Raw genomic sequence first — 27,827 nt, forward strand, 5'->3', positions numbered from 1 at the left:
TAAAATTTAAAAATGTTTTTCATATTTAATTCAATAATTCTGATAATTTTGATGTCAATAATTATATCTATGTTATTATCGACAAATATTGGCAATAAAATAAATAAATTATTAAATTCATGAAAATATTTTTTTTATGATAATCAACTTTTTAATATCTGATTAACATTCTTCACGTTTCTTGTTTGAAATATAAAATTATAATGCATCGTAGTAAAGAAAATATGAATTTTAAAATTGAATAAAATGTACATTTTAACATTCTATATCATATCTTTGTTTAAAATACAAGATTTCAATTCATTGCAGTTAAAAAAATGTGAATTCTAAAATTCTAGACCTACTATAAATTTGATATAATATGTATTCTGATATATATATGATATGTATTTATTTGATATAATATGTATTTCTTCCTACTATAAATGATATAATATGTATTCTGAATTGATATGCATTTTATTTGATTCAGTCGCTGATCAATTGGTTACTCGTAAAAGTGCAGCAATTTGATCTCGAACTTTCGATAATTTCGATACAAAACACAACTTCTCGGGCGTTTTATGACTTTTCTTATTATGGAAATCATACCTGAATATGAATTACCTGTTAAAGTAAATGAAAACGCCACTAATTGTCAGTAGATAACGCTAACGCAAAAAAATTTATCCCGTTATTTTTCAAATCTACTATATAGTAAGTTGTTCGAAATTTGGTGTTTGAGTAACGTATAAATAAATGCATTTTAACATACGATATTCAGTAAAATGTCCTGTGTTTTATGTGAATAATATACGTAAAGCATTGCGCCGAATGTGATACGGCAAACCTTACGCATAATTGCGCGTTTTCGAGAAGAGGCGCACTTCGTAGCGCACTTTCATAATGCCGGTATCATCGTAATTTGTTCGCGTGTGTCGTTTGCGCGTGACTCAACCGTAATATATACAGCCATTGTACACGCGTATATGTACGAATGTACGCGAGAAATTTTCACATGTAGAAAAAGCGTGACCCACAAGCAACGGACTCGACGACTGCTTATGCATCGATCGAAATGTCGGCTCAGTCGCTTGCTCACTCGTTCCACTCGTGGGAACGGATAAAGCGAGATAAGATTGGGCGCTTTGTTGGCCTCCGGACTAATTGCGCACCCCAGCAATATTTAAAATTAACGAGATACGAACTCGCGGGCCGCGAGATCCTCCGACTCTGCGTGCGCTCTTTTAATGCGCGCACTGCCGCAATCGTGGAGAATAATCGAGAGAGTAAGAGTAATATACTCTCGCACACGTGGGAGAGACGCACCTTTGGAAATAGCGCACAATTTCGCACGTTCTGATAATTAAGCGACGATAGCATCGTATTTTTTATTTACACGTTTCTGGTATAAATTCTAACAAAATAAAAAATATTAATTGAAAAACGTTTAATTTAATATGAACATTATATAGGAATAATTGTAAATAGCTGTTTAGTTTATTTTATTATTAATAAATTGTCACAGGAATACTATACTATACTATAAAAAAAAAACATGAGTGTTTTCCTTCGATTTTAATGAATTTTGAATATATTGCAGACATAACACGATGTTTACAATTCATTTGTTAAAAGTTTGACTCCGAAAAATAATATTGTTATATGTGCATAAGTTTAGCGTAAAATTTACTTTAATGTTGTATAAATAAAGAAATAAAAATAATAATAAAATATAAGAACACATCGGAAAGTATGATATTTTCATAAAATTAACTAAATGTATGATTGTAAAATGCAGTAAATATTATGAAATTTTTGCCTGAAGTTTATTTTAGACGACCTATAATTTGCAACACAATTTGAGGTGAAATTTTATGTGTGTGCTGAGTAATATATATAGAAAATAAAAAAAAAAAATATATATATATATATATATCTATATATATATACGTATATACGATGAAATCAATTATGTCCTGGCATACATAAAACTGAATCAATTTTAATAATACGGAATGGATATATATCATGTCTGGATATTTGTATATCATGACAGAACATTTCACACCATTCACGATAGTGCTTGAGAGTTTGATATCTAACCATTTGATGTATAAAAGATTAAATGTGAATCTAAAATATTAACAATAGCGCATACAATAAGCACATTAACAAAAATTTAGCTTTAGAGTTTTTATGAACAGTCATCATACGCACGCTTCAAAATTGTTAAAATTTGGAAGCAATTTCAAACATTAAGGTAAGTACTGTTGATTTTGTGCGTATAAAATATATAGTATCAGCGATATGTATTATATTTTTATGTGTATTTCGATTTAAAAAATTTTTTTCTATTACGTAAAATTATAAATTAGATTTCCATCTTAAAATCTAATGCTAATTATAGGTCGTTTAAAGCGAATTAAAGATTTTATATATATATCTTATTTTCAATAATCGCTTAAAATCATATACATATTCAGTTAATTTTAATTATTTCGAGTTTTAAATAGGTGAGAAAGATTTTATGAAAACATAAAACGTATTTCTGATTTTTACAACATATCTGGAGTCCACCAAATTCGAAGAAGGATATCTTTGTCGATATTCAACGCAAATTCTACCATTCTATTTCTTTACCAATTTTTCAATAATTCCACTTTCAACTTTAAGAATCCCAATTCTGAAAAATTCATGCAAATAAAAGTAGTATGAAAAAAATATTCGAAAAAAGCAAGAAACTTATCGCTCGAGTTGCAACAAGTCTACGTAATAATTGAAGTATCAAGTGCTTCCAACGCGCGATTATATTTTACTGGATTTTCACGCGTATTTTTGAGAAGTAAATAGGATCCATGATGCTGACATTTCGCACGACTATTGACACGATTTCAATTTATACCAACCCACAGTCATAACAAGATTATTTAAAATGAAATATATCCCTCGATATAAGTGTCGAGTATTTGTCAAGGTATTTGTTCTTATAAACAAGAAAAAAAAGGAATACATCGCGTATGGCAAAATGTACAACGCACAACGTTTCTCTCATGTGTCCACTTGTGTTTTTATTTTGTTAATTTCTCGTATAATATACTAACAAAACATTTAATTACAAAACATGGGCATATCTGTGTATGTGAGAATGTATGTATGTACGTGTCTGTGATGAAAGCGGCTATGTTTTTTTTCTATGTGTATCTTTTCTGGTTAATGTAGAATATTACGATTAAACTTGATAAGTTCTCTACGAGAAGTAGATGGATCGATCACGACAATTTTCACGCGAAAAAAAGCGTGTGGCAAATGCCCTCTGTCCTTCTCGTCGTTTCTCCGATTCGTTTTCGCAGCTTCGTTCTCCGTTCGTTTCGTTAATCGCAATTAATTGCGATGCTCAGTTTTGCCTATTCGCTGGAACTCTTTCTCTCTCTCTCTCTCTACAACCTATGTCTGTCGTAAATATGCAAACGCAAAAAGGGATAGAAACGCTACTGTAATATGATGTAATAATATTACCATACTTCGATATTAGTTATAAATAGTTTTTAATAATTATTTGTCCAAACACTGAATATTTTACAACAGCCATCGAATCTCAACTATTTGTAACTCTATTTAAATAGTTTGCAACTTTTACAGTTCTTTTTTTCAATTTCACTTTTAATATTATTATGCATAGCGTGTCTGATCCAATATGTTATATATCATATCAATACGATAGGGATATATATCATAAATTTTGTAATTTCCTAAAAAATATTCTCTAAAAAATATGTCGACCTAAAGATTATTATGACTGATAATCACAGACAATTTTTTCAATTTTTCTTTTTCCCTTTCATTCCGTCATCAGTTTCTCAATAATTATTCTTTATCTTTCCTCTTTCTTTTCTTTTAAACGAGTACAATATTTAAAAATTCTACACTCTGTTTAAACGTTAGAATAGTAATTTTATACACGTTTTAAGAAGCGTTTTACATTTCAATTTTTTTTTCTCTTTTTTTTAAATTTCTTAAGTTGTAAGAATAATTCAATCTCTCTCTCTTTTTTTTCCTCTTTTTCTTCAGAAGAAGAACCTAAAAGTAGACAAAGACACGAAATCGTCGGTCGTGAGATCGTAATTAACGCGACGACGCATCGAAACTGCGTAGTGAGAACGCGGCGATACGCGTGCACATCGTTTTCCGCGAAGTAACTTAATCACTCGAAGTTTAACGCAACACCGAAACGCAACGTCTGTTCAAAAATCGATGTACAGAGCGCGATTCTGTTTGTCGAGAGGTAAAACATGCGTAAAAGTCGGAGAGAAACGATCTATCTATTACATCTATACATTAGTATCTTTTTCTTTTATTATTGTTAGACTATACGTTTATTCATCGTACCGTTTCTTCGGATGTTTGCCGTTTTTATACGCAATGTTACTTTTGAAAGGTGCTGATGGGTGTAGTAAACAAACGGTGCTCAATGTGCCCAAATATACGAATGACTTGAGTAGCGTGATGTATTATGCTCTCTCTCTCTCTCTCTCTCTCTCTCTCTCTCTCTCTCTCTCTCTCTCTCTCTCTCTCTCTCTCGCTCGCTCGCTCGCTCTTTTTTCTCCTTTTCTTCACGATGCATGTAGATTACAATTAATAGCGATAATAATAATGATAATGAAGGCTGGATGTGTAATACTAAGGAGACTCGTACGCACTCTCCACGTAGTTTATAGAATAATTGAAAAAGACACAGAGTACGTTCGAAAAAAAAGCAAACAGACACTCTCGTTCGAAACCAGGCAAGAATTATCAGGAGATAAATCGAATTTCTTCCCTTCTTTCTCTTTCTCGCTTCTCGCGTGTCCCGTCGCAAACGCACGCTCAAACTATTCCGTACTCTTCCGCCGGACTTGCGTGGGTACGTTAGAAAAAAATGTTGGCGATACAAACGATGTGAAGAGAGTGGACAATATGTGTACCGAGAAAGTTGAAGTCCGCTCAAGAATGTAGAACTGATAATCGGACAATGATTTCTATTGGTAGCCTACAGCTTACAATTATAATACGTAGCGATGTAAAAATCGAATTACATAGTATGCAATGCTCTACAAAGCGCTTCAACACGTTGTAAAGCTCGAAATAATCGTGATATTCTTAGTGTAACGATCAAGAGGCTGAATGAAAGATACATATTTACTTGTTCGCTGGGAAAAAAAGAAAGAACTTGATCTTTATGTTTATATTCAACAGTGTGACCACCGTACGTGCACCGGTCCTAAATCGTTCAGTTTACGTTAGTACTTTTTTTTCGTCAACCTTAATACCCGCCGTTCGTAATCAATAAATATCAATAAAATATCTAACATTGTTAATTATATTTTCAAGTAAGTTACCATCCTTACTAGTCGTATTATTTTTCATGTACAGATTAAAATTAATTATCATTATATTAACAATATTTATCTTTCCAATAATAATTATTAATTATCCATAATCATAATATTAAAAAAAGATTCACAAAATACCTATAAAATGGCAATTTCACGTGACCAGAACAAGTTTCCGTTATCCCTCGTTTTTATAACTTTTTACAACTCAGCATACACACTTTGTACCAAACCAGGCCGATTGAAAATCGTAGCACGTTTGACATCATTTCACGTGCCCAAATAATACTCCCGCCGTCATTTCACTTCTTTATATTACCTCTTTAAATAATTCGCGATCAATATTCTTCGTATAACGCATTTCTTATTATTATCAAACACTTCCGTACTGCAACCTACTATCTCTTACTCTAGGCCATTTTTTTCATGAAAAGTGCACTTAACGGTGTCCATGGAGCACCAAAATTTAAGGGACTACCACCTCGGCAGAAATTGATTGATTACGCTAATTACGCATCATCTTAGAGGGCTATGCCGTGCGTTATGCCCGTTGCGGTTGTGTTAGTTTCGAATATAAAATATCATTTGCATTAAATATATATCTAAATCTATCACCGGGTAAAAGCGTAGGTACATTAAAAGTAAGGCAAAACTTTACTTCGTAGAAGGATATTGGTATAGAATACGTGATATATGTATATCTATAGCCATATAAATGTAAAATATATAAACATCTTATAAAAACATCTCTAATGTGTCCCATTATGAGAAAGTATCACAAACGTTTACTGGGAGTATTCCCGGAGATGTTTACCTCAAACAATACAATGTAATCTTCATCGAACTGGACAAATAAACTGACTTCTCCGATAGAGAAGTTATTTTTGTGAAAGCATGAAAAATTGTTAACCCCTCGTTAATTGAATATTCGTCGAATCAAATGTGTCTTGTTGCGAGCTCAGAATTCAAATAATAAAGTCAATCATCCTCCAATATGGACGCAATATAACAAGATGGAAGCACAAACATGTAAGTGTAATATCTAAAAATTGTAAGAGCAAAAAAATCAAACTTGTGCCGTTTTTAATCTGAATAAAGTTCATGGGTAAATAGCTTTAGAAATTGATTATCTGAAAAGCGGATTGTTATCCTTTCACACATGATGTCATAGAAATGATAAAGTATAAAATCAATATCTGCCAAAGTTGGTATACCTTTGAACAATGTCCTGCAGTCCAGGAGACTGTTCTCGCTTGCCATTCTCTATCTCTCTCCTTAATATCTACATTCCTAACTTAAGTTAAAACTGTTTGCTGTACTTACATCAAAGATGATATATATCTAATCTAACAATTACATATTTTACAAAAACATTTGAATTATCTGGCCCTACAGCAGACATGAAATGTCGCAAAGTTAATCATACACTGTACACCAAATTAAAAATTTACATAAATTATTGAAATGCACAATTGCCATGTGTCATATTCACTTGTTTCGTAAGATTTCTTTGCATTGTACATGGCTTATGCGCCAATCTTATTTTGTGACACTAGAAACACAAAATTGTATTTCCGAAAGCTGCAATGATCGAAACTCCATTTTTTTTCCGTCATATTCTCGCACGACACTTTCATCTCGATATTGTTCGTTTAAGAGGAAGTCAATAAAACTGTCAGGATACTTTATCACACAGAATACGTAAGGATTATGGCCAAGAACTAAAGAGTGCTCGTATTTAGTGTAAAGTGTAAGATAACTTGTACACTTAAGCCTCAATAGTAATAATGATAGAGTCTAAAAATCGTGCAAGAAAGCACAGGCGTGTGTAAAGTAACTTTCAAAAGTCTGAAACGCGTCGGTACGCGCGACTTTGTCGGGTACGAAAGCGGGATATACTCGAATTGTTTATTGCTATAGGTATACGTATGTGTGTGTATGTGTGTATGTGTATATATATATATATATAATATATATATATATATATTTATTTTTATATATATGGATATGAGTGTGTATGTGTGTACGCACATACACACACATACCCCATTAAATCAACTACACGAACGTAGCTGTCTAAAGCAACATTGCTGTAATTGCTGTGCTTTGCGTATTATATCTGGCCTTCTAATATTTAAAATGTATAATCTATGTTCATTTATAGTAATAAAAAGCTGCAATCTCTGAAAATAGTTTGATGATGAGTAAAATGAACAACGTTCAATAAAACGAATCCTATTCGAAAGCGCGCGCTCGCAATTATAGCACATATTTTATCTCTGTGTCGGTCGGCTGCTTAGGATAAGCTGTATATACGCAGTCTCAATTGAGGTATTTGCGACATCTGCGGGAACCGCAAGTACAAGGGATCTTGATATCCTCAAATGGGAATTTGTAATCGTACGTCAACTCTTCCCCCTGAGTAATGCGGCGAAGAGCAAAAATCAGTATATGCTTCTTACCCAGAATATCAACTACTCGTGAGTAACAGTTTGGCTGTAAAAAAAATACACACTTTTCAATATAATATATTATAACATCTTCATATTAGATATTTATCACTAGAATTCAACCGTACAAATCATTAAAATAATAATTGCATTGAATGTTGATGTATAATTAATATAATAACCGACTATACACACATAATTAATGTGAAAGGCTTCAGTGATTTACAAAATCAAATCAAATTCAAAAGGAGCGTAAAGACCATTTGACATTTTAACTTTTCACTGATAAATTTCAATAGTTATTCACTCTTCCATCTCGTTCCTTCTGGATAGATGAGTTTGCTTGCAACATGTATTTTTCACAATTGTAACAATTCTTTTTAACGAACCGAACAACATTTCTTCGAAATGGATTTGTAATATATCATCCACATCTTTTTATCTTTATAATCACTGCGTGCGATGCTTTCGTCAATATTGTACACTGATATTGTACAGGAAGGCCTGACGTCAGGCTAAAACGTTTGTAAATAATTTTAAATGAGAATACAGTAACCTTTGCACGAAGAACTTGCATTGTGGCTCTTTACGCTCCTTTTGAATTTTATTTGACTATATACACATATGTACAATATACACACACACACACACACTTTGTTCTTTAGATATTGATGAATAATATAATTCATAGTTCTTGAACTTCACGCAATCATACTTTTGCTGCTCACTGCTTTCTTTATCATTAATTACTTTTAAAGAAGCACACTTGTACAGTATTTTAGATGAAAGTTGTGCTTGTTCGGAAGACATAAAATAATAATTTAATTTTGAATTCTTCCACTAAGAATAGAGATTCAAGATTAATTTGAATTTTTCATATTTCGACTATATATTTTTTTAATATTTTGAAGAAATTTCTTTTTTCTAAAATTAACGGTATACAAAAATAGGATTGCGTAAGGAAAACTTAAAGAAAAAGAAATATATAGTGTCCCGGATCTACTATATCGCCCGTTAATGGCAAATTCTTCAAGTCATTTAGAGATAAAAATATCAAAATTTAAATCAATTATTTTATATCAAAATATCGAGATTACAATAGTTTTTAAGTGGAAAATATTTAAAGCTGACCAATCAGATTGTGAGAAATTTGTGCGCTCAAACACGTATCATATTAATTTTTATATTTTTACTATGTCGCATACTCATAAGTGACACAAGTCGAAATTTTTCGAATTTTGTTTTATGTGTAATTGTCTTCTAAATACATTGGCTTTCAATCGGGAAAAGTGATAGAAGTTAAACTCAAATACTTTCAGTGTGTTGTGTCTGTTATGCTTAATACTGCTGTAAATAATTAATTTTAAAATTATTCTTTAACCAAGCATAGACGTGTGAAATGTATATTTTTCGTAAAATCAAGCTTGCTTCAGACGGTTTATAATTTGCGACAAAATTTGAGATAAAAACTAATTAATATTAATATATTAATAATATTATGAATATTAATTATTAATTAAATATAAATTAATATTAATAGGAAATGTCATATTAACGCAATTCCTTCTTTCTTCTTTCCTGAACAATTTGATACTTTTGACTTGTGTCACTTTTCTTGCGGGTGTACGATGTGAAAAACATCATTGGTCTATGACACGCTTTGACAGTTCGATGCGTATCGTATTCTAACGTCTCAATATTCCAACAAATTTTAAAGCTATTACTATTGCAATATTTGTCATATTAATCGTGTATAAATTAGAAGGTAAATTTATAGTCATTTCAATAATAGTACAGTCATTATATTAATATCAATAATTAAAGTAATGTCTGTAGACGTTATTCTGATGTGCGATGTCCCAAAGCGCGTAAATTTTTGACAATTAGATTGGTTAACTTTAAACACTTTCTATTTCTTTAAAACTACTGCAGCCTTGATATTTTGGTATTAAGATTTTTTTCTCTAAATGATTTCAGGAATCTGTCATTAACAAAAAATAAACTGTAACGGGTGTTACAGTAGGTTTGGAACACTTTGTATGTATGTATGTATGTATGTATATGTATGTATATGTATATATATATATATATATACAGAGTGATTATGTAATATATACTATATACTACTTATATAATATATAATATACAGGATGTCCCATGGGAAATTGCTGAAACGAATTAGCTGTCATTTTTAAACACACATAGAGAGAGTAAGAAAAGTAAAATATCTTTTAACAGAGGATATTTTGCAATTTTATTTACATATAAACTAAAAACAATTGGAAATATTTTTATCATTAAATAAGTGTTTGTAAGAAAAATGTCAAATTTCGCTAATTTTAATGGTGTATATTATTAAAGTGCGCACAGTCAGAATTACAATAAAAATTAATCGCTTTTGTAAACTATAAAAAACTGTATGCAACAAAAGTTACAGTTATAGTTTCCGAAAGCGACTTGATTTTTGTTATAATTCTGATGGAGCGCACTTTAAAAATATGTACCATTAAAATTAGTGATTTTTGCATTTTTTAATAAACGTTTATTTAATAATAAAAATATTATTTTTAATTTACATGCAAATAAAACTGCGAAATGTCCTCTGTTATAAGATATTTTACTTTTCCCGCTTCCTGTGTGTGTTTAAAATGACAGCTAAGTTTCAGCAACTTCCCATGAGACAACCGGTATATATAATTACACATTAACGTTATTAAAAATAATAATATATTATATAATCACTGTCAGTTTAGATTATTAAGCAAACCCTTGGTGAAAATAGGAAAAAGTCATACCTCACATGAGTGATTGATAAATCTAGCTGCATTTCCTTTCATCGTAGCATCAACAACCAGGTGATCGTCGATTTTAAACATGTAACAACCTATATTCTTGCTGTCGTAATATTTTTCTCTCTTGTCGGTCAAGGAAGATCGAATAACCTGAAGACAATTAACAATATTGATAAATATATAAAATAGCAATTTCCGTACCAATTTCAAGTTTCAAGTTCAAGTTTCAATTTCGAATTTTGACTAGTTGAGATAAAGAGTTGATCAAGAGAGATTCAGATTAAAAAGTGACAGTCCGACTGTATTACCGATATTTTCAAAAGATCGCTCGCTACTTACTTCGCCAGCATATTCAATGACCATTTCACCAGCTTCGATATCCCTCAAGCAAAATAGTCCTCTACCATGAATGTGAGAATGGTACACGCCAACAGATTCCTTTGATGTTTCTTTAAGTATTCTAAAGCGCATCGCCATGGGCAAATTAGTACTTGCGACACGCCTGGAAGAAACATATCTTGCAATAATATTCAACGCGACAACACTCTATTAAATGAACATTAATATTATTGCAATAAAAGAGAAGTGCTCCCTGCTCCTTTTCAAAGAAATGTGCTTGTTTATTTTTTATCTGGAGAATAAATTATTTATAATCATCAGATCCCAACTATAGAGACTATAGATCAGTGCTGTTCAATCTTTCCGTACATGCGAACTACTTATATTTAGTAGAGCGACCTCGCAATCTAACCATGTACAAAATTAGAGGAAAAAAACACAAAATTAGAATCAAACTCAATATTTATTAAGCATATCAATAGACAAATGAAGTGTCAATATGTAAACAAATTGAAAGAAACAAAGTGAATATCGAACTCCCAAACATAAATTTTATAATAGAATTCGAATAAAGTAAAAATTAAAAATGTGACGATCGATGAAAAAAGACGTCGCGGATCTCCGCTGCAGATGATGTACGATTCTTAATATGAAAAGTGTATATATATATATATATTTGATACAAAATCTCACCTGGATTCCGCTTCCGATATGGTGATCACTTTCGGCTGCTGTCTGTGCCGTGACGCCAGCCAACTGAACATGTCGTGCACTTTCCTGCCTTTGAAGGGCTCCGCTCGAGCTGCCCCGTTGTCGCACGCTGCCGGCAATTCGTTTTCGATCTCGCCAGGTTTCGGCGGTCTTGGAGTGTGGAATCGGGGTTTGTACTTGCTGCACCTGTTGAGACCCGGCAGCTGCTCGACCAGATAAATGGTCGCGTTATTCTCGAGACCGAGACCCTCGGACAGGGGATTGTGCGGCAGAGGCGGCAAATTGTGGGCCCTGCGAGCGTTCTGCACCGCCTCGAACACCGTCTCCCAGACCTCGGCCATAGACGAGGCGGTATGAGTAAAACCGTCCTGCGACTTAATTTCGTACATCAAAATCGGTCCCTTCGCGCAATTCTTCTGTATCTGCTGTGAATTCTGTTGCGGGCCGTTCCTCATCGGTCTGATCGATTTCGCGATTATTCTAGGTTTCTTGACGGCCACCGGCGGTGCCTTTGTCTTAAGTATGTTCATCTTCGTGTCTATGGGCTTCACCTTGTCCTCAATTTTGTTCGTTTTGAGCGTGAACGTTTTGATCGGCAGTAATTGCAGCGATGCGATCTGTGGTACCTGCTTCGATGGAAGTATCTCCACGGACGTCACCTGCGGCACTTTCTTGCTCTGAGTGATTGCCTTCATGTTGCGCGTAATCTTGTAAGAGCCATCTTGCAGCTGTTTCTGCAGCACGATTTTTAACGACGTGTTCTGGAGCTTTTCCTTGTCAAGCTCCAGTTTGAGATTCTCTTTCACCTTCTCGATAGTCTCCTGATTCAACTTGATGCTGTCGCTAAGAATGTTGTTGAGCGCAGCCTCAGATTTGTTGATCGGAACAATCTCCTCGACGATCTCTTTCTTCGATTCCGCGACTTCCGGTTCGGCCGGCTTGATCATCGGTTTCGTTGGTTCCTCGATCGTCAAGTCGTCCTTCTTCGCCGGATCTTGTTTCGGTGTGACCGCTTGCATCGGTAAGACCCTGTTCATCGGTCGACTGGTCGGCACGCCATTGCTCATCGCCATCGAGATTTTGTTCTGCGAGGAGTTGCAGTTGGCGTTGACGACCGGATTGTTGCCGCTCAAGTTTACACAGTTGGGATTAGGTACGGCACCGCTGCTGTAGCTTTTATGCACACTATTTACATCGTGGTTCGGTTTGTTATTTACAACTAAGTTTCTCTGCGCGACATAGTGATTCGGTAGGGGCGGTATCTTGGACGATGATATGCTGGATTTGATCATGCTGGTGTTTTCCGACACGTGCTTCGAATCGAAGTACGGCCGCACGCTGTTGCTCATCGATTGCTCCGCGCCGAACAGCGTCTCGGTGATCTTCCATGTAGTTCCGTGATTTATCTGTGCGACTGAATGCGCAGCCGGACTAGGTCGCACGGCGACGCGGGGTATCGTCGGCATCACGGCATGCGGTAACGGCGGCGGCGGCGGCGGCGGCGGCGGCGGCGGCGGCGGCGGCGGCGGCGGCGGTGGCGACAGTCTCGTCGACGACGTCACGCTCGTTAATGTCGTGGCGATGGTAGTGCCGCAAACATTCGACGGGCTTATGTCGGCTACTTGTATCGACGATTGTTCCATGGTCGCGTTTCGACACGGTATCAACGATGCGGTTGCACCGTTGCACGCGATGCCGTTAAAAGCCTGCTCTTGACGCGGTGCGGACATCTTCATGTGTGACGTTGTCGCGATTGGATCCACCGCTGACAGTACCGGCGGTAGCGTTGATCTCGGCGGTGTCGGCCCCAACGTCGGCGCTGATATCGTCGCCAGAGCTGACGCCAATATTGTCGCCGGCGCTGGTGCTGCTGGTGGCGGTGGCGGCGGTGGCGGCGGAGGTGGCGCCGGTTGATTCACCACCACGTAACCGCCAGGCACTGCCGGCACGTTGGACACGCCGTTTACAGCCGGCATACTCGCCACGCCGGCTATATTAGGCACGCCGGGTACATTCTGCACGCCCGATACGTTCTGCATAGCCTGCACCGCCGTCACCGTCGGCACACTCGACACGGCCTGCACGTCGACGATAGGCTCCATCAATTTGGACGCTTGAAACACCTGCGTCGTTGTCTGATAGCTGCTCGCCAATACCTGCGGCACCGCGCCCGTCATAAACTGGCTGGACGACATCACCGTGTTGCTGACGATCGTTTCCAGACCGTAGTACATCGGCTGGTTCGACACGAACATACCGCCCGTCGGATCGGCGAACATCTCCAGCGTGGGCGTGGAACTCAGCAACAACTGTTCGGATGAGATGACACCGCACTGAATCGCTCCTGGTTGCTGCTGAATGATAGTGCCCAGTACCGTTGGTTGTGTCTGCGCGATTTGCACGCTCGGCAATATCGAAATACCACCATTCGGCAATGCTAGCAGATTGTCGGCGGACGGCGCTTGTATATAGGTGCCCGGCACCAGAGGATTCGCGGCGATCAATTGCGGCTTCAGCATACCGGTCTCGTGCTGTCCACCGCCGATTGTCGCGATGTACTGCAAGTTCTGGCCGGACTGTTGCTGCAGCGTTTCCACATAAGCGGACACGATTCCCGGCGACGCCACCTGCTGAAGTATCACCGTCGGCCTCTGGGCGGTCTGCTGCAGCTGGATAACCGGCGGGCCGCTCTGTATCGCCGCGGGCTGAAACCTGGCGTGCGCGGTGTTGTGCGGCGTCTGCATCACGTTCCTCATGATATGTTGCTGCGACTTGATGTTTTTCGTCCTGGGTTTCGTCACCCGTGGATTCTTCGTTTTGATGGTCGCTCGGGCGATCTGCACGTTCGAATGCGACGATTCGTGCGCGGTCTGCACACCGGTGGACGAGAAAGTGGGCGACATCTCCGGGCTGGGAACGGTCTGCGAGCTCGTGCTGTCCGGCGAGCTCATCGGCGTATTCACTACACCGTGCGTGACGTTGGAATCGTTGGAAATAGACGGCGGATCCGTGATCTCCGTTATCCGCACGGTGCTCTCCTGAGGAGGTGGTAATACTGCTGGATTCGGTAGGGTGGTGGTTCTGCGCGTGTACTGAGTTTGAACGATCACGTCGTTGGATGTTAATACTGTTTGATGCACCGTTTCGACCGTGGCGTGCGCCGTGTGAATTTGCGGCGTGATGATCGCCTGAGCGATCGGCTCGATTTGGATGCTCGGATGCGGCGACGGCACGGACGCCTCGATGGGCGATGTCGCTTGGATGTCCGTGTAATCGGTGTGGGATAGGGTGTGACCTTCGGAGGGTGAGAGCGTGATGAACTGCGGCGACGCCACGCTCGGCGAGAATCTCGACTCCGGCGAAGCGAGCTTGTTGTCCATCGTCTCCGAGTCGCTGTCGCTGGTGATCATGATGTCGCAGTTGGCCAGGTGGCGGTTGTAACTGTCCTGAGTGCGGTAGGTGCAGCAACACCTTTTGCAGGTGACGGGTCGATCGATGTGCTCGAACGGCGGCTCGTACGCGGCGTGAATCATTCTCTCGTGCGCCGCCGCGTGTTGCGACGAGACGCACTCGTCGTCGCTCGAGACGTCACCCGCGCCGTCCACTTGGGGGATGATCTCCAGGTTCATCAGCTTGACGCTCTTCTCCTTGAACAAAGCTTCCACTTTGCGCAAGCTGCATCTGGGAAGGGAGGCGGTCACGAGATTATCGTTGCCGCCCTTCTTCTCCTTTTGCGACGCGTCGTTCGCATTCGAAACCTTCGACTTGATGAAGCTGAAAATACGCTTCGAGTGTAGAAAACTCGTGGCCCGCAAGTTAAAATCCTTCTCCGCGCTCAGCTCGCTCGCGTCGGACGAATGCTCGTCGGTGATGCCGTCCAATTGCGGGATGGACAACGATTCGAATGCGCGCGGACCCGCGCTCTTCTCCTCGGCGTTGTACTCTGGCGAACTGCACTCACTCGCGCTATTAGCATCAGCCGGCCCGTCGACCTGCACTATACGCGGCTGCTGCTGCCTCGGGTGCCAGAATAATCTCTTCTGCTCCTTCGTCTCGTCCCTGACTGGCAACATGCGGCGATTCAATCCGGCGGAATCCTCGATGCAGTACTTCAATTCGCGTACAGAGTCGGATAATATATTGGATGTATTTCCTCGGCCGACAGTGACCATGATACTCTCCGGAATCCTCAGTTCGTGAAACATGGACGTGCGCTCGTTTTGCGCGTTTTCCAGAACCAGCACCGTTTCGCTCGACTTGGTGCTGGATGGATTTCGCGGTAATTTCCGTCTCTTTATGTTAGGGCCGTAAGTATTGTCGAGTTTGCAGCTCCAGGTGAGGCTGCAAGAGCGCTGATGGTGTCGCTGGTGGCCACCAACAATCAACGGATTGTTCGACATCACTTCGGACTTGGATCGTTTTAGCTCCCGGCCGCCGCGCTTCTGACTCTTCGAGTTGAACAGATCATCCATGAGGTCTTGAACCGCGGTCTTTGCCTCCAGTCGCACCCAAAGATCGTTATGCGAGCCCAGTTCCAACAAAGACGGATCCATCTTGGAAATTTTGTTTTCCGATGGCTTCATCACCTCTTCGATTTCCGATGGCAGCATGTCGTCTTTGAACAAATCTGCGGTGAACGAGCCGTCGTTCTTCAAATCCATGGCTAAAAAATCCTCATACGACATTTTCGGAAAAATATCCTGCATCGAGATCCCGTCCAGTAGATCGTGTGGCAAGTCCTCGAATATAGCCTCCTTCAATTCCGGCGGCAAAAGGTCTGTATTATTTTGTTCCGCCAGATTCTCATCGGCTTCCTTGTTGCACACGATATCGACGAGCGTGTCTAGAGTTTGTTTGACGGCCAGATAATCAACTCTCTGCGCGTCTGTCGACGCTTCTTTCATCTCCCGCTCCTTCGTGTGGTCGATGGTGATGTTGTTTTCCATGTCGGATGAAACGTCTGGCATGTAAACTTGCACGTAAGTCCTGATATAATATCGCACTATCTTGTAAGGATTCACTGTGGACCAGTAGAGTCTGGAACACTTGTAATCGCACGGTATTATCCTCTCGGTCGTGTCAGAGAATTCCGGAATTATGGTCCCCAAACAGTCGATCATTAGAGAGCCTATCATCACTTTAACTTTGTTCGGCTCCACGTATTTCTTTTTCTTACGATCCAACTCCACGTATACCGGCCGTTTCAGACTAAACTCGTTTTCATTCTGCAGAAACTTGTGCGCATAATTGTTCGCATGCGAGGCGCAGAATACCGTTTTGTCGTCGTTGAAGGCGAGCCCGATATTCCTCGCGCACGAAAAGTGGAAGGTGTTGCTGCAGTTCCTCGCGCAGCAGCCGATGCTCGCGCCCTTTTTCCCGCACTCGGTGCAGCGGATCAAACGGCCCCTCGAAATCGCACCGTGAACGTTCTGCAGCGAGCCGTCTATCTCCTCGAATACCTCGTTCGACCATAACGCGCAATTCGCATGCAGCCATTCGTTCTGCCCGCAGTACAACAGCCTACCCTCCTTTGTCTCCTGCCCGTCGCCCAAGCCCTTGCACAAGCAACACGATCTGCTGTCCTCGATATGGATATTGTACAAATTCGCCGTTTTCGCCGCGATCGCTTTCGGCGCTTTCGTCACCTCCTCTTTCCACGCCTCCAGGATGGGATCGTCAAATTTGATCAGAGCAGTACTCTTGCACACGTCCTTCGAAGGCGTTGTCGCGTTGTCATTGTTGTCGTTACACTTGTAGCTGTTGGGAGTAAACCAGGGAAAAACTTCTTGCAGAATACCGTGGTAAGTTTCCGTCAGATCTTTCGAACCGGCGCGATTAATTACGTGCTCCATGTCGCAGTGAAACTGCGACAGCGATTTGTACTCGTTACCGTTCACCTTTCGTTTCACGGACATTAAAGTGGGCGAAGGTCTCGCGATGATCTGCTGCTCGGAACAGTGGCATTCCGTGTCGTTCGAAGGAATCAACGACGACTCCTGGTTCGTCCAATCTTTTCTCTCTCGCTCGTCTTGACAGTCCTTCGGGATACAATTTTTCACTCTGACGGAGCATTCTCTCAGATGAAACTTTTGTCGCAGTCGTCGTAGACCTTTCCTGCTGGAACCGTCTGTCGAACATTCCTCCAAAACCTCGGGCTTATTTATACCGCCATCTTTGCAATTGGTACTCGAACTCGAATCCGTGTCTGCGAATTTGTCGGTGTTGCACTCCTCCGACTCCTCGTTTTCCTTCGTTTCACTCTTATCTTCGGGAAACTCGAGTTTCCTCACGCTTGAAATTGGCCTGCAGAGACATTCCTTCCTGGGACTCCATTTGAGAGCCATGCAGATTTTGCGATTTTTGCTCAGAGATTTTATCACGCCGATGAAACCCGCCTTCAGCTCCGCTTCTATGGCATTTCTCCAAATAGAGTTTGGATTGGAAGAGCATTGGCTGCATGTGAACTCAATTGAATCGGGCAGGTAACTAAGTATTTGGTAACGCTCGTCGGAGAGGCCTTCGCAACGGGCATGCACCCAGCATGAACATTCGCTACATTCCATCATCTAAAAAAAAAAAAAAAAAAAAAAAAACATGTATATAATCGCAATCACAGAAAATCATCCTTTAGATATTGAAATAGAAGATAAATGTTTACACAAAACAATTCTGTCGATTACGCGTACATACCTTCGTGTCAAAATCGTTTTCGTTGTAACATCTCTGACACAAAGGGCAATAGTTTCCCTGCTGCCTCAACTTAAAGCACATGGAGCACAGGGGCAAATTGCCCACGTGAACATTGACGCCTTCGCTACCGCAGCTCTTACACTTAACACAGCTCTGACAAACATAGGGTCGATCGGGACTGTACAATCTCGAGCTAACGCCAGACTTCGATAAACACGAATGATGAAACGACTGGCGACAACGAATGCAGGACAATTTTGGACCAGATCTAAGATGGCAGGACTGACATATCGTACATCGGGGACAACACCAGTTTGCTTGTGCACAAGCGTTCCATTCACTTGGTTCCAAACAGAAGGCGTGGTACGGCTCACAACAGCACTGACAGTGGATCAGCTGCAAAGAATCACTCTTATGTTAATAATCTTCAGCGATCACAACATGCCACTATTACGTATCCATTTATTAATGATCGATATTTTGGACTTGATTACTTACTGGCTCTTTACCAGCGCTTCCACACAAATAGCAAATAGCAGATATGTGAAATAGTTCGGAACCAATAAGAGCGAAACCCTTTGCTCCAACTTCCGAAGGATCATACTGTTCCCAGAAATCTATGGAAATTGTATATAAGGTATCCGTAGCTGCCTTAGACATCTGCAATGAATGTGTCATTTAAATTTTAATATTAATCAATATATGAGAGATTGAAACCAATATAATTTCTTCAAGTTCAAGTTTAGTTTATAATTATGCGCGATAAGTTTAAGAATAAATAAAATACTGTAAGATCAAGCGTACGCGTAAAAAGGCAATTTGCAAAAATAATACAATAAAAACGAAAAAAGTTCTAGGCTAGAAAAATTTATAGATAAAAGATGTCTAAATATCAATAAGAGATTATAAAAGCAAATATCCAACTTTTAATTTCAATTTAATTGTTATAAAATAAGAAGTAATAGCTATTTATTATGGATATTCTAAGCTGTTCTCATCTATCAACCAAAACTTTATCAAATAAGAAAACATATTGTTATTAACAAAAGTTTCAATCTGATCAACTTTCAAGAACGTCAGAAAATACCAATCGTAGTACAAATATCGTAATACAAATATAAACTTACTTCATATTATTTTTAAACATTGTTATAGTAGTTTTTTTAGTCAGTAGCATATTAAATATTGACAACAAAAAATACACTTTTGTTATTGAAAAATATGTATGTATGCGTAGATAAAATTTTATACTAAATATATTGTAAACAAGTAAAAATAAATAGAAAGAATAATATTTTTCAAATATGATTGACATTTCTATTCTATTCTATTGTAAAATTTACAATATATTTAGTATAAAATTTTTATCTACACATACATACATATTTTTCAATAACAAAAGTGTATTTTTTGTTGTGAATATTTAATATTGAAAAATATTTTACCACTGAAAAATGCGATGTTGACACACTGTGTTGCGGCTTTCCTCTTCTCGGATGAGATTGTGTTGCGTTAACGTTAGTATTTGAATTATCTTCGTTATGTTTTTGCATGTCTTTTTCTTTCGTAACTTCGTTCCTTTTTTCCATTTTCTCAATTTCCTTTGCCATATTTGGAATGTTTTTGCCGTGTTCGTTGTCTTCTTTTACATCTGCATTCGGAAAAGTTGCAATAGGTTGTCCAAGAGCAACACTGGCACTTCGACAAACGTGCTTGACTCTTGGTCCTTTCAATTCGAGCCTCTGCCTAAGCGGTTGCGCGCATTGACTACCGGTTGACGACGAGACAAGAACTGGATTTTTAATTTTCTTTCTCACTTTAATCCTATTATTTTTTCTCCGCTTTTTGTTGGGCGATATGCTCATCGAGGAATCAACTGCAATAAAAATAATCAGTCGCACAAAGCTCAAATAAATATGTAATTTCCAAAAAAAATGAGAAACAATGTACACATGTCTACAATGGAAATCAATGTTGTCTTACATTTGTCTATCTTTGTATAGAAAAAGCCTCCGGTACCCTGACAAATCGTCTTCTGTCCCATTTCGAGGTTTCTCCAACTCATGGCCGACTTGAATAAATTCCTCTCCGAGCTGTCCTCCGCGGGCCAGCTGAGTTTACACGAACCCAACTTTTGTCCTTGATCGTCTTCTTCTTGATCGAGCGGTAAGGAAATGCTTAAAGGATCTCTCATTAACGGTGGTAATAACGCATTCAAACCTGTCCTCAAGGCAGGCGGAATGTTATAACATTTCAAACACATTTTCAACCAACACGCCGGACATCTGGCTTTATAAACGCATCTCATGAGATTCCACTGCTGGCTCCTTACGACAGGTGGAACTAAACATAAACCGTCACCTTTATGACATTGAAGAATGGGAAGAACATTGTTTGAGGATTTAGCGCAAGCCTGACGTTTGATCATCTTGCTTATAAACTTCCGGCAAGATTCGCAACTGTGAATGCCAAACTTGCGCGCCTGTTTGACAAATCGATAAAATCTCACCGCACCGCAAACACCGCATTTTATAGTTCCTGTTAATCCTGAAATGTAAAAAAATTACAATTAAATAATAGAAAGTTTTAAGTATAATCAATATACAATTCTGTATTTGTCAAGGAACAAGAAATATATTGCATATATACCTAAATTAGTACCTCCTCCCATGGTATTACTGGTGGTCGTTGAAAATGGTCCTTCCGTTCCACTTAAGCATTTGTTGTCCAACTTTAACCTCGCTTTCCTCAATATAACTTTTCCACCATTGAGCTTTGCTCCACTGAATTCAGACTGCTCGCTTTCCGATTGATTGCTATGCTCGGTTTCGCTTTCAGATAAATTGTTTTCCGCATCAAGATTCTTCAACGCGCTAATCGTAGTTCTACTACCATTTTCGGGGTGATCTTCAGTTTTCATACAGCTACCTTCCATCGATCCTGCACCACTTTCAAAGCTCGCTGGATTATTTAAATCGTTCACTATTTCATTTTGAGTTCCTGATCTCGTCTGAACTCTGGAAGACTCAAAGTTTGGAACATTGGAATCGGGAAGAACTTTTGTAGGAATAGAAATCTGCTTCTGATTTCTGAGAACTATTGATTTCGCAGTTTGTGCTGTTCTACTCAAATTCTGTAAGTATTCCTGATTGTTATTAGAGTTGTCAGATATACTACTTACTTTATTCTTACACGATATAGTATGGGATTTCTTTACTTCTCTATGAATAATTTTTGATATTTGTGCGTTTTGTACAGAACTCGCTGATTTCTCCACATCTTTTATTTGCTGAGTTACAATCTCGTTATTGGAGTCTGCGTTCTGAATGACTCTTCTCAACTTGGTTCGTGCATCTCTATCTTTAAATTTTGTACATAATTTGTTAACTGCGTCTCCCTTCAATTTTGATTCCTGATTGCCGAGCTTATCCGAATTTAATTTAGCCTTTTTAACATGTGTACCAATTTCATTCTCGCTATGCTCTGTAGAGATTTCTTCCAATTCCTCGATAAATCTCTTATTTGGCTTTATAACCCTAGATGAATGCACACTACGAACAGGTAAAACAAATTTTCTCACAGTACTAGGCTTTTCTCCAGATTGAATTACCAAATTACGCGTGTTACTTCCATTTGATTTTGCCCTTTGAAGCAATCTTTTGGCAGTACTGTTACGTAACTGTCTAGTTCTTTGATGTTGATCCAAGATGTTGTTCACTGATTTTAGCACTGGATTTGTTAAATAATTCGAAAATTTCATGTTTTTGCAATTCTTACGATTTTTAGCTCGGTGAATTTTTACAGTATGCTTGACATTCAAGTTTGTATCGAGTTGTGTGGTATCTTGAATTGGTTTTGAATTGATGTCGGTAAACTTCTCTGTGCCATTTTCAGTATTTGTGGGAGAATTTTTAACATCAGTAGTATTCTTCTTCGTGCTAGACTGTGGTGCAAGATTTTTGATTGTAACAGAGGGTAATTTATCAGTGATCTTCTCTGCATCGTGTTGCTGTGTCTTTATGTAAGATGCAGAAAGATTAGCCTCTTTAGTGCTAAATCCATGGAATGGTGGATGTTCCTATGGAAAAATTGTCTATGTAAGCATTATATATGACAAAATAGTGGATAATTATACTATACGATCGATAACTTATATGTATTATCAGCTGTCACGTTAAACTGTCATAGTGTAAACAAACACAAGTGACTTGTGCATTACATTTATTTTCTTCACCCGATAGCTTATTCTCTACAAAATCTCACTGACAATTGACAATTATATATTTCTCAGCTGTGAAGTTAGGAAAGAAGAATTTACACAGACATATCTCAATGACATACTCTGTACCAGAATGGCAACTACAGCAGCTGCGGATAAAGATATACAAATCGCTAATGCTAAAACTGCCGCATCGGTAGAGAAAGACAATGCTAAAGAAACAAATCATTTTCCGTGAGCAAACTCGCACCTGCCATTCCGCCAACCGCGGGTCGGCTCGCCGCCGATAGGTTAACTTGCGCGCTGTCGCGGCGCCAAAGCTCTCCGTTACTCTCGCATATCCACGGTAAGTTTCCTCGTAACGTTTGTCGAACAATACGCGTGAGTGTCGCGGAGTCTCACGGTGAGACGCGGCATGTCGCGTCGCGACGCAACGCAACGCTCTGTCGATCTTGCCGCGACCTCGGCGGCGATGGCAAACGGCGGCGAGTGCCAAACGACAAACGAATGGATGATTCTTTCTTTCCCCCTTACCTTCTCGTTGTCACCGAACGTTTCGTTGAACAGGGAAAGTCCGTAGTAGATGTTTTCGGCGACGGTTACCGGATCGCCTTGCGCTGCTTCAGGCTGGCCGAGCACCTTGATCCGTTTCCTGGTAGCCGTCTTTGGCGGCTTCCCGGGAAACTTGGACCTTCCCATGTTCACTGTTCTCAACGGCGTACCTCAACCTCGCAGCGAAATTCTGCTTCCATTTTACTCGCAATTTGTGCCGAGAGGCGCACCGACTCTCGCGTACACTATATACACCAATGTACGCTCTCCGCCATACGCGCACACGTACACGCACTGACACGCGCGACGAGCTGCGTATTGGGCTCTCGGTCCGCTGCTTATTCGGCGAACGTCGGCCAGACTCGGTCATGCTCGGTCGCAAAATACGCGCGTACTCGTGAAACAGAGAGCCTGGGCTACCAAGGCGGGATACGCTGTTACACATTGGATCGTACGCGCAGTCACGGCCTTCGGTGATTCTCTCCGCCGCTCTTTTTTGCTTACAATGACAAATTCGCGTTCAGCACTGTTGCAACACGGTTGCTCGATTATCATCGAAGATTCGCACCGCAGATCTGCACCGCATCTCAACTACATTCGGTTCGGAATTAAGAATTTCACGATAATAAAGCACGGAAATAGACTTCTATGTTCACTTGTGTCAATGGAAACGCGGCAATTGGCATAAAGGACATTTCCGCGTCTTTGAAAATTGAATTAATCGAGATTATTTATATAATTATGTATAAAAGTAATATTTATATAATTGTATTATATTGAAAATTCTAATGCAGGACAATATTATTGTGAATTAAAATTTATCAAATATCTCAATTTGTTTAACGTATTTATTTTTTATTTTATTTCACTTTTGTTCGAGTTAGGTTCGACAGTAATTAATGAAGATCTCGTATATGTGAATATTATTGGCCGGAGAAAAAAGCAGCAAGGGTAATACACAAGGAACGACTGTGCGACTCCAAACCGCCAAACGACAGACATCACGTGATCAGCTATATGTAGGCATTGAGAACGGTGATTAGTTTGAATGCGACATAATGCGCTCAATGTTTCTTTCGCATGTTTATTTATTTTGTACAAAAAATGTTTTATAGGTATTCATAAATTATCTGCTAATAACTAAATTGAATATTGATCTTGTAAGTTTTTGTTTATAAATAGAGGACATGTGGTAAAGATGCAAAAATAAAGAAATAATAAATAAAAAAAGATCAAACAATTAAATAAAATAATTTGCGCTAATTAAAATATAATATTAAATTTGCTCATTAAAATCTCAGCTTTTTCATTATAATTATTGTAATAATATAAAAATATCCGCTTATTCTCACCTTTTGCATGTGCAATTACGAAAGTAAGTTTTAACATGCACAAACGTGTTTCACGCAACGTTCAAAACATTATATGAGTAATTACGTACTTCATATATATATAAAATTTATTAAATTACTTTTGTACATATTTATTGTTACTTATTTTATTAAGAAGCTAAAAATATTTTGAGAATATAATAATATTAACGATACTCATAAGTACTCAAGTATTTTATAAGTCTTTTATTCTCATCAGTTTCTACTTGAGCAGTATAGTATAAACAGTATTTTTTTGTCTGCCATTTGTGTTAAAGTATTCAACTTTGTATTTTTCTTTACTAAATTTAAATCGCTTATTTAAATGAAACGTCAGGATTTCAACATTTAGAGAGAAATATGATAAATATGGATTAAATGCAACAACTACAGCAAAAAAATATGTGATATCTATCTGATCTGATTATCGTTTGTTTAAATCTTTAGAGCATTTGCTTACAGGAAAAATATTTCAAAAAGTTAATGCCATTCAAAATTACGTAGAGAGTTATGAGCTGCTCAAAAGCCAAACTGAGTAACTCTATCAATTAATTTTATTTATGAAAAGTTAAGAACCAATCATGTGCTTTGGTACTAAAATTGGAAAAATTGCAAAAAGAGTTAATCAATTTGGCTTCTAAGCGGTTTATTTTTGCCGTAAAGGAGCGAGAATTCTTTAAGAAAGGAGTTGAAAATTTGCTAACAGAGTGGCAAACTGTTATCAATAATATGATGACGATTATACATATAGTTGATTAAAAAATAAAAACTGTTTGTATAGACTTTTAAATGTTTCTTTTTGAAATACTTGATTACTGCGTGCTTTACGAATAATCATACCTTAAAAATATGCGTGAATTAATTAAGGATAAAAACCTATCGTATTGCCAGCCCACACAGGGTTACATATGTGCATTATTTGGCTACAATAAAGTGTGTATATCTGTTTGTCTGTCTATATCTATGTCTTATCATTGCATTTTCTTACAATTAACAATAAACTAGTTTTTTAGCCTTTTTAAGTACGTCGGTCTTTACGAAAGACTTAGTTGTGATTTATTTGTTCCTTAATTTCCAACAATGCCAAGTTATTATGATTCGGCTCATTATTTCTGTCGAAGACATTTCACGAGAATAAAGATCATGTTAGGCAACATTTTAATTGCTTCCAGTGTTCTATCAAACGTATATACTTGTCGTACGCTACCTCAAACAATAATTAAGATCACCATAACACGCTTTCGTCGACTAACCGTACCGGTTAGTTTCTTTAAAAGCAAGGCAGCAACGGTTGAAGAACCGCTAGTTGTCGATAGATCGATTTCTTATACATATACGATGTATTTCCGTATACGCATATAGGACTTCTTGAACTGAATATAGAACAAAACCTCCATGTCCATTTGTGATATGTAATATTTAAAGCGACGTTGACGTTTCAACGTGAAAATAAAATTCGTGATTTAGAACAGTTGACATGATCATTTATTCAAAAGCATATTTAAATAAAAAATAGGGAAAAATATTGACAATAAGAATATTGCTTGTAGGAAAATATTTTTTGCACATGTTTTTTATGGACATTAAAAGTACAACAAAGTAATTCTTTATTTATGTTTATTTCATATTTATTTTGTGTTTGAATAAATAGTTGGAATAAATAGAAACAAACAAGTCAGCCATAAAAGATCAGTTTTTCGATTCACATTCAGTGGATATTTTTTCGCTCCACTTAATACTGTATATGTAATAATATACGTCCAATATACGTTTTTTGAAATACAACTAACAATGACATATATATTCTCGTATCGTAAATCATAATCTGTTCAAATTTCAACTTGCCCCCGGCGATGGAAAAACGAAACATTTACTAGCTTACCGATTATCGTAAAAGCTCTTTTTTAAATAATCAACAATTTCCATTGTGCCTTCTAACGACTCTGATATTCTCATCGTCAATTGTTACTGGCGAAAAGTGCAGTTTACTCGAAGCGACAAGCAAATAATATAAAGTAATATGTATTTTATTATTATTAATAATAATTTGGAATACTGAAACTTGGAGCAATCCTTCAATATTCTCCATCATCCTTCAATATTTGCCAAAAGTCTTCTATCTTCATCACTCGCAAAATTTCAGCGACGTATTTAATCAATCAAGTGTTTAAAGAGCTTCAAAAAACGTGTCAAACTTTTCTTTGCATTTTAGCTGGAAATTTTATATCTATGATTCTTTATTTAAAAAAATTATTTTATCTTTATCTGTAATTCAATGTTAAAGCGCTATTGCGACAGTAATGTTCAGTAGTGCATTATAAATTAACATGTCTAAAATTTATATGAAAGAAACTTTTTATACCAAAATAAAACAATTTTTTATTTTCGAAAAATTTAAAATTTAGTTTCTATACGAATAAAATTGTTCCCTTTTTTCTTCTAAAACTTGATTTTATGCAAAATTACACTCTTTTTAACTTTGAGCGATTTGTTTATTGAATCATGCACCGGCTGACCGCCTAAAAATTACCACCTGCCGCGGCTGCCGAGCTAAATATCGCGCCGAATCGCGGTGCGAGAACAAGCATCTGGTTCAAAGTAACGTAAGTCTACGAACACAAGTCTGAGAGCTCGTTACCAGCGTACGCGCGTGCGCTCACTCGTTCGAGCGTGTCACAGCGAGCGAGCGAGCGAGTTAGCGAGTCCTGCTTATCTCTCCATCATTCCGCTCGAAATACTCGAGCGGGTGTGGTACCACCGGTTGTATTCGTTGGGATCGGTCAGCTAGCTAGTTGTAACGGAGCTATAAGATCTGCTGTTCCGTTTCGTTGCTTCGCGTCGCGCGTCCTTATTCCGAACATAAGTTGCACATCGCAACTGACTTAGAACCTTGCATAGAATATTAACGGCATACCTGTTCTCCGCCCATCCAACATCTTTTTCTCACAAAAGTTTTCAAAGCCGGTATAATTAACAAGCTGGGATTGATAATTAAATTTCGCAATAAACGAGCAAAAGTAAAAAAATGAATATAGAAGCAGAAAAGATTATTATTAATTACAATACTTTTTACAATTAATTGTACAAAGAAAGTAGAAACAAAGATTTTGAAATCAATCATTGTGGTGTTAAAAAAAGGATCACATATTTTGAAAGCCGGTAGTATTGATCAAAACAAGAAAAAAAATTAACATAGGTCCTACAATTAATATCTTCGAAGATACAGGCTATCTTTCTATTTAAGCTTTTTGTCCTTTTCTTATTGATGTCACCTTTACAGTACCAGGTCTTACTAATTTTGCAGTCAGCATTATAGGAGATGCTCTATGTGGTTCCTATTCATTGTCACGCAT

General features: G+C 38.1%; 1 protein-coding gene across 3 annotated transcripts; it reads right to left on the bottom strand.

Moving 5' to 3' along the window:
* Positions 1-3,024: 3,024 nt before the first annotated feature.
* On the bottom strand, positions 3,025-23,723 carry trx (trithorax). Of its 3 annotated transcripts, none has more exons than XM_067353643.1 (10): positions 23,087-23,723; positions 20,983-22,411; positions 20,317-20,880; positions 19,779-20,209; positions 18,832-18,993; positions 18,334-18,729; positions 11,626-18,209; positions 10,933-11,053; positions 10,597-10,743; positions 3,025-7,847 (listed from the first exon to the last, which is right to left on the bottom strand). In XM_067353643.1, the coding sequence occupies exons 1-10, from the start codon at positions 23,249-23,251 to the stop codon at positions 7,674-7,676; spliced, it is 10,173 nt and encodes a 3,390-aa protein (XP_067209744.1). In that variant the 5' UTR covers positions 23,252-23,723; the 3' UTR covers positions 3,025-7,673. The 3 variants fall into 3 exon arrangements, with proteins under 3 accessions (XP_067209744.1, XP_067209743.1, XP_067209745.1); XM_067353642.1 differs by having other exon boundaries at positions 10,933-11,095; positions 23,087-23,722; XM_067353644.1 differs by lacking the exon at positions 18,334-18,729 and having other exon boundaries at positions 10,933-11,095; positions 23,087-23,722.
* Between the last annotated feature and the right edge of the window lie 4,104 nt (positions 23,724-27,827).

The sequence above is a fragment of the Linepithema humile genome, chromosome 4 (genome assembly GCF_040581485.1).
Source record: "Linepithema humile isolate Giens D197 chromosome 4, Lhum_UNIL_v1.0, whole genome shotgun sequence".
NCBI lineage: Eukaryota > Metazoa > Arthropoda > Insecta > Hymenoptera > Formicidae > Linepithema > Linepithema humile.

What these genes read in the sequence shown, in the direction of transcription:
- trx (XM_067353642.1), bottom strand. Translation starts at nt 23,251, where the DNA reads ATGGGAAGGTCCAAGTTTCCCGGGAAGCCGCCAAAGACGGCTACCAGG. An exon ending in CTATACAAAGATAGACAAAT is followed by an intron (nt 20,210 to 20,316) that starts GTAAGACAACAT and finishes TTTTTATTGCAG; the next exon opens with TTGATTCCTCGATGAGCATA. An exon ending in ATATCGGAAGCGGAATCCAG is followed by an intron (nt 11,096 to 11,625) that starts GTGAGATTTTGT and finishes TGTTTCTTCCAG; the next exon opens with GCGTGTCGCAAGTACTAATT.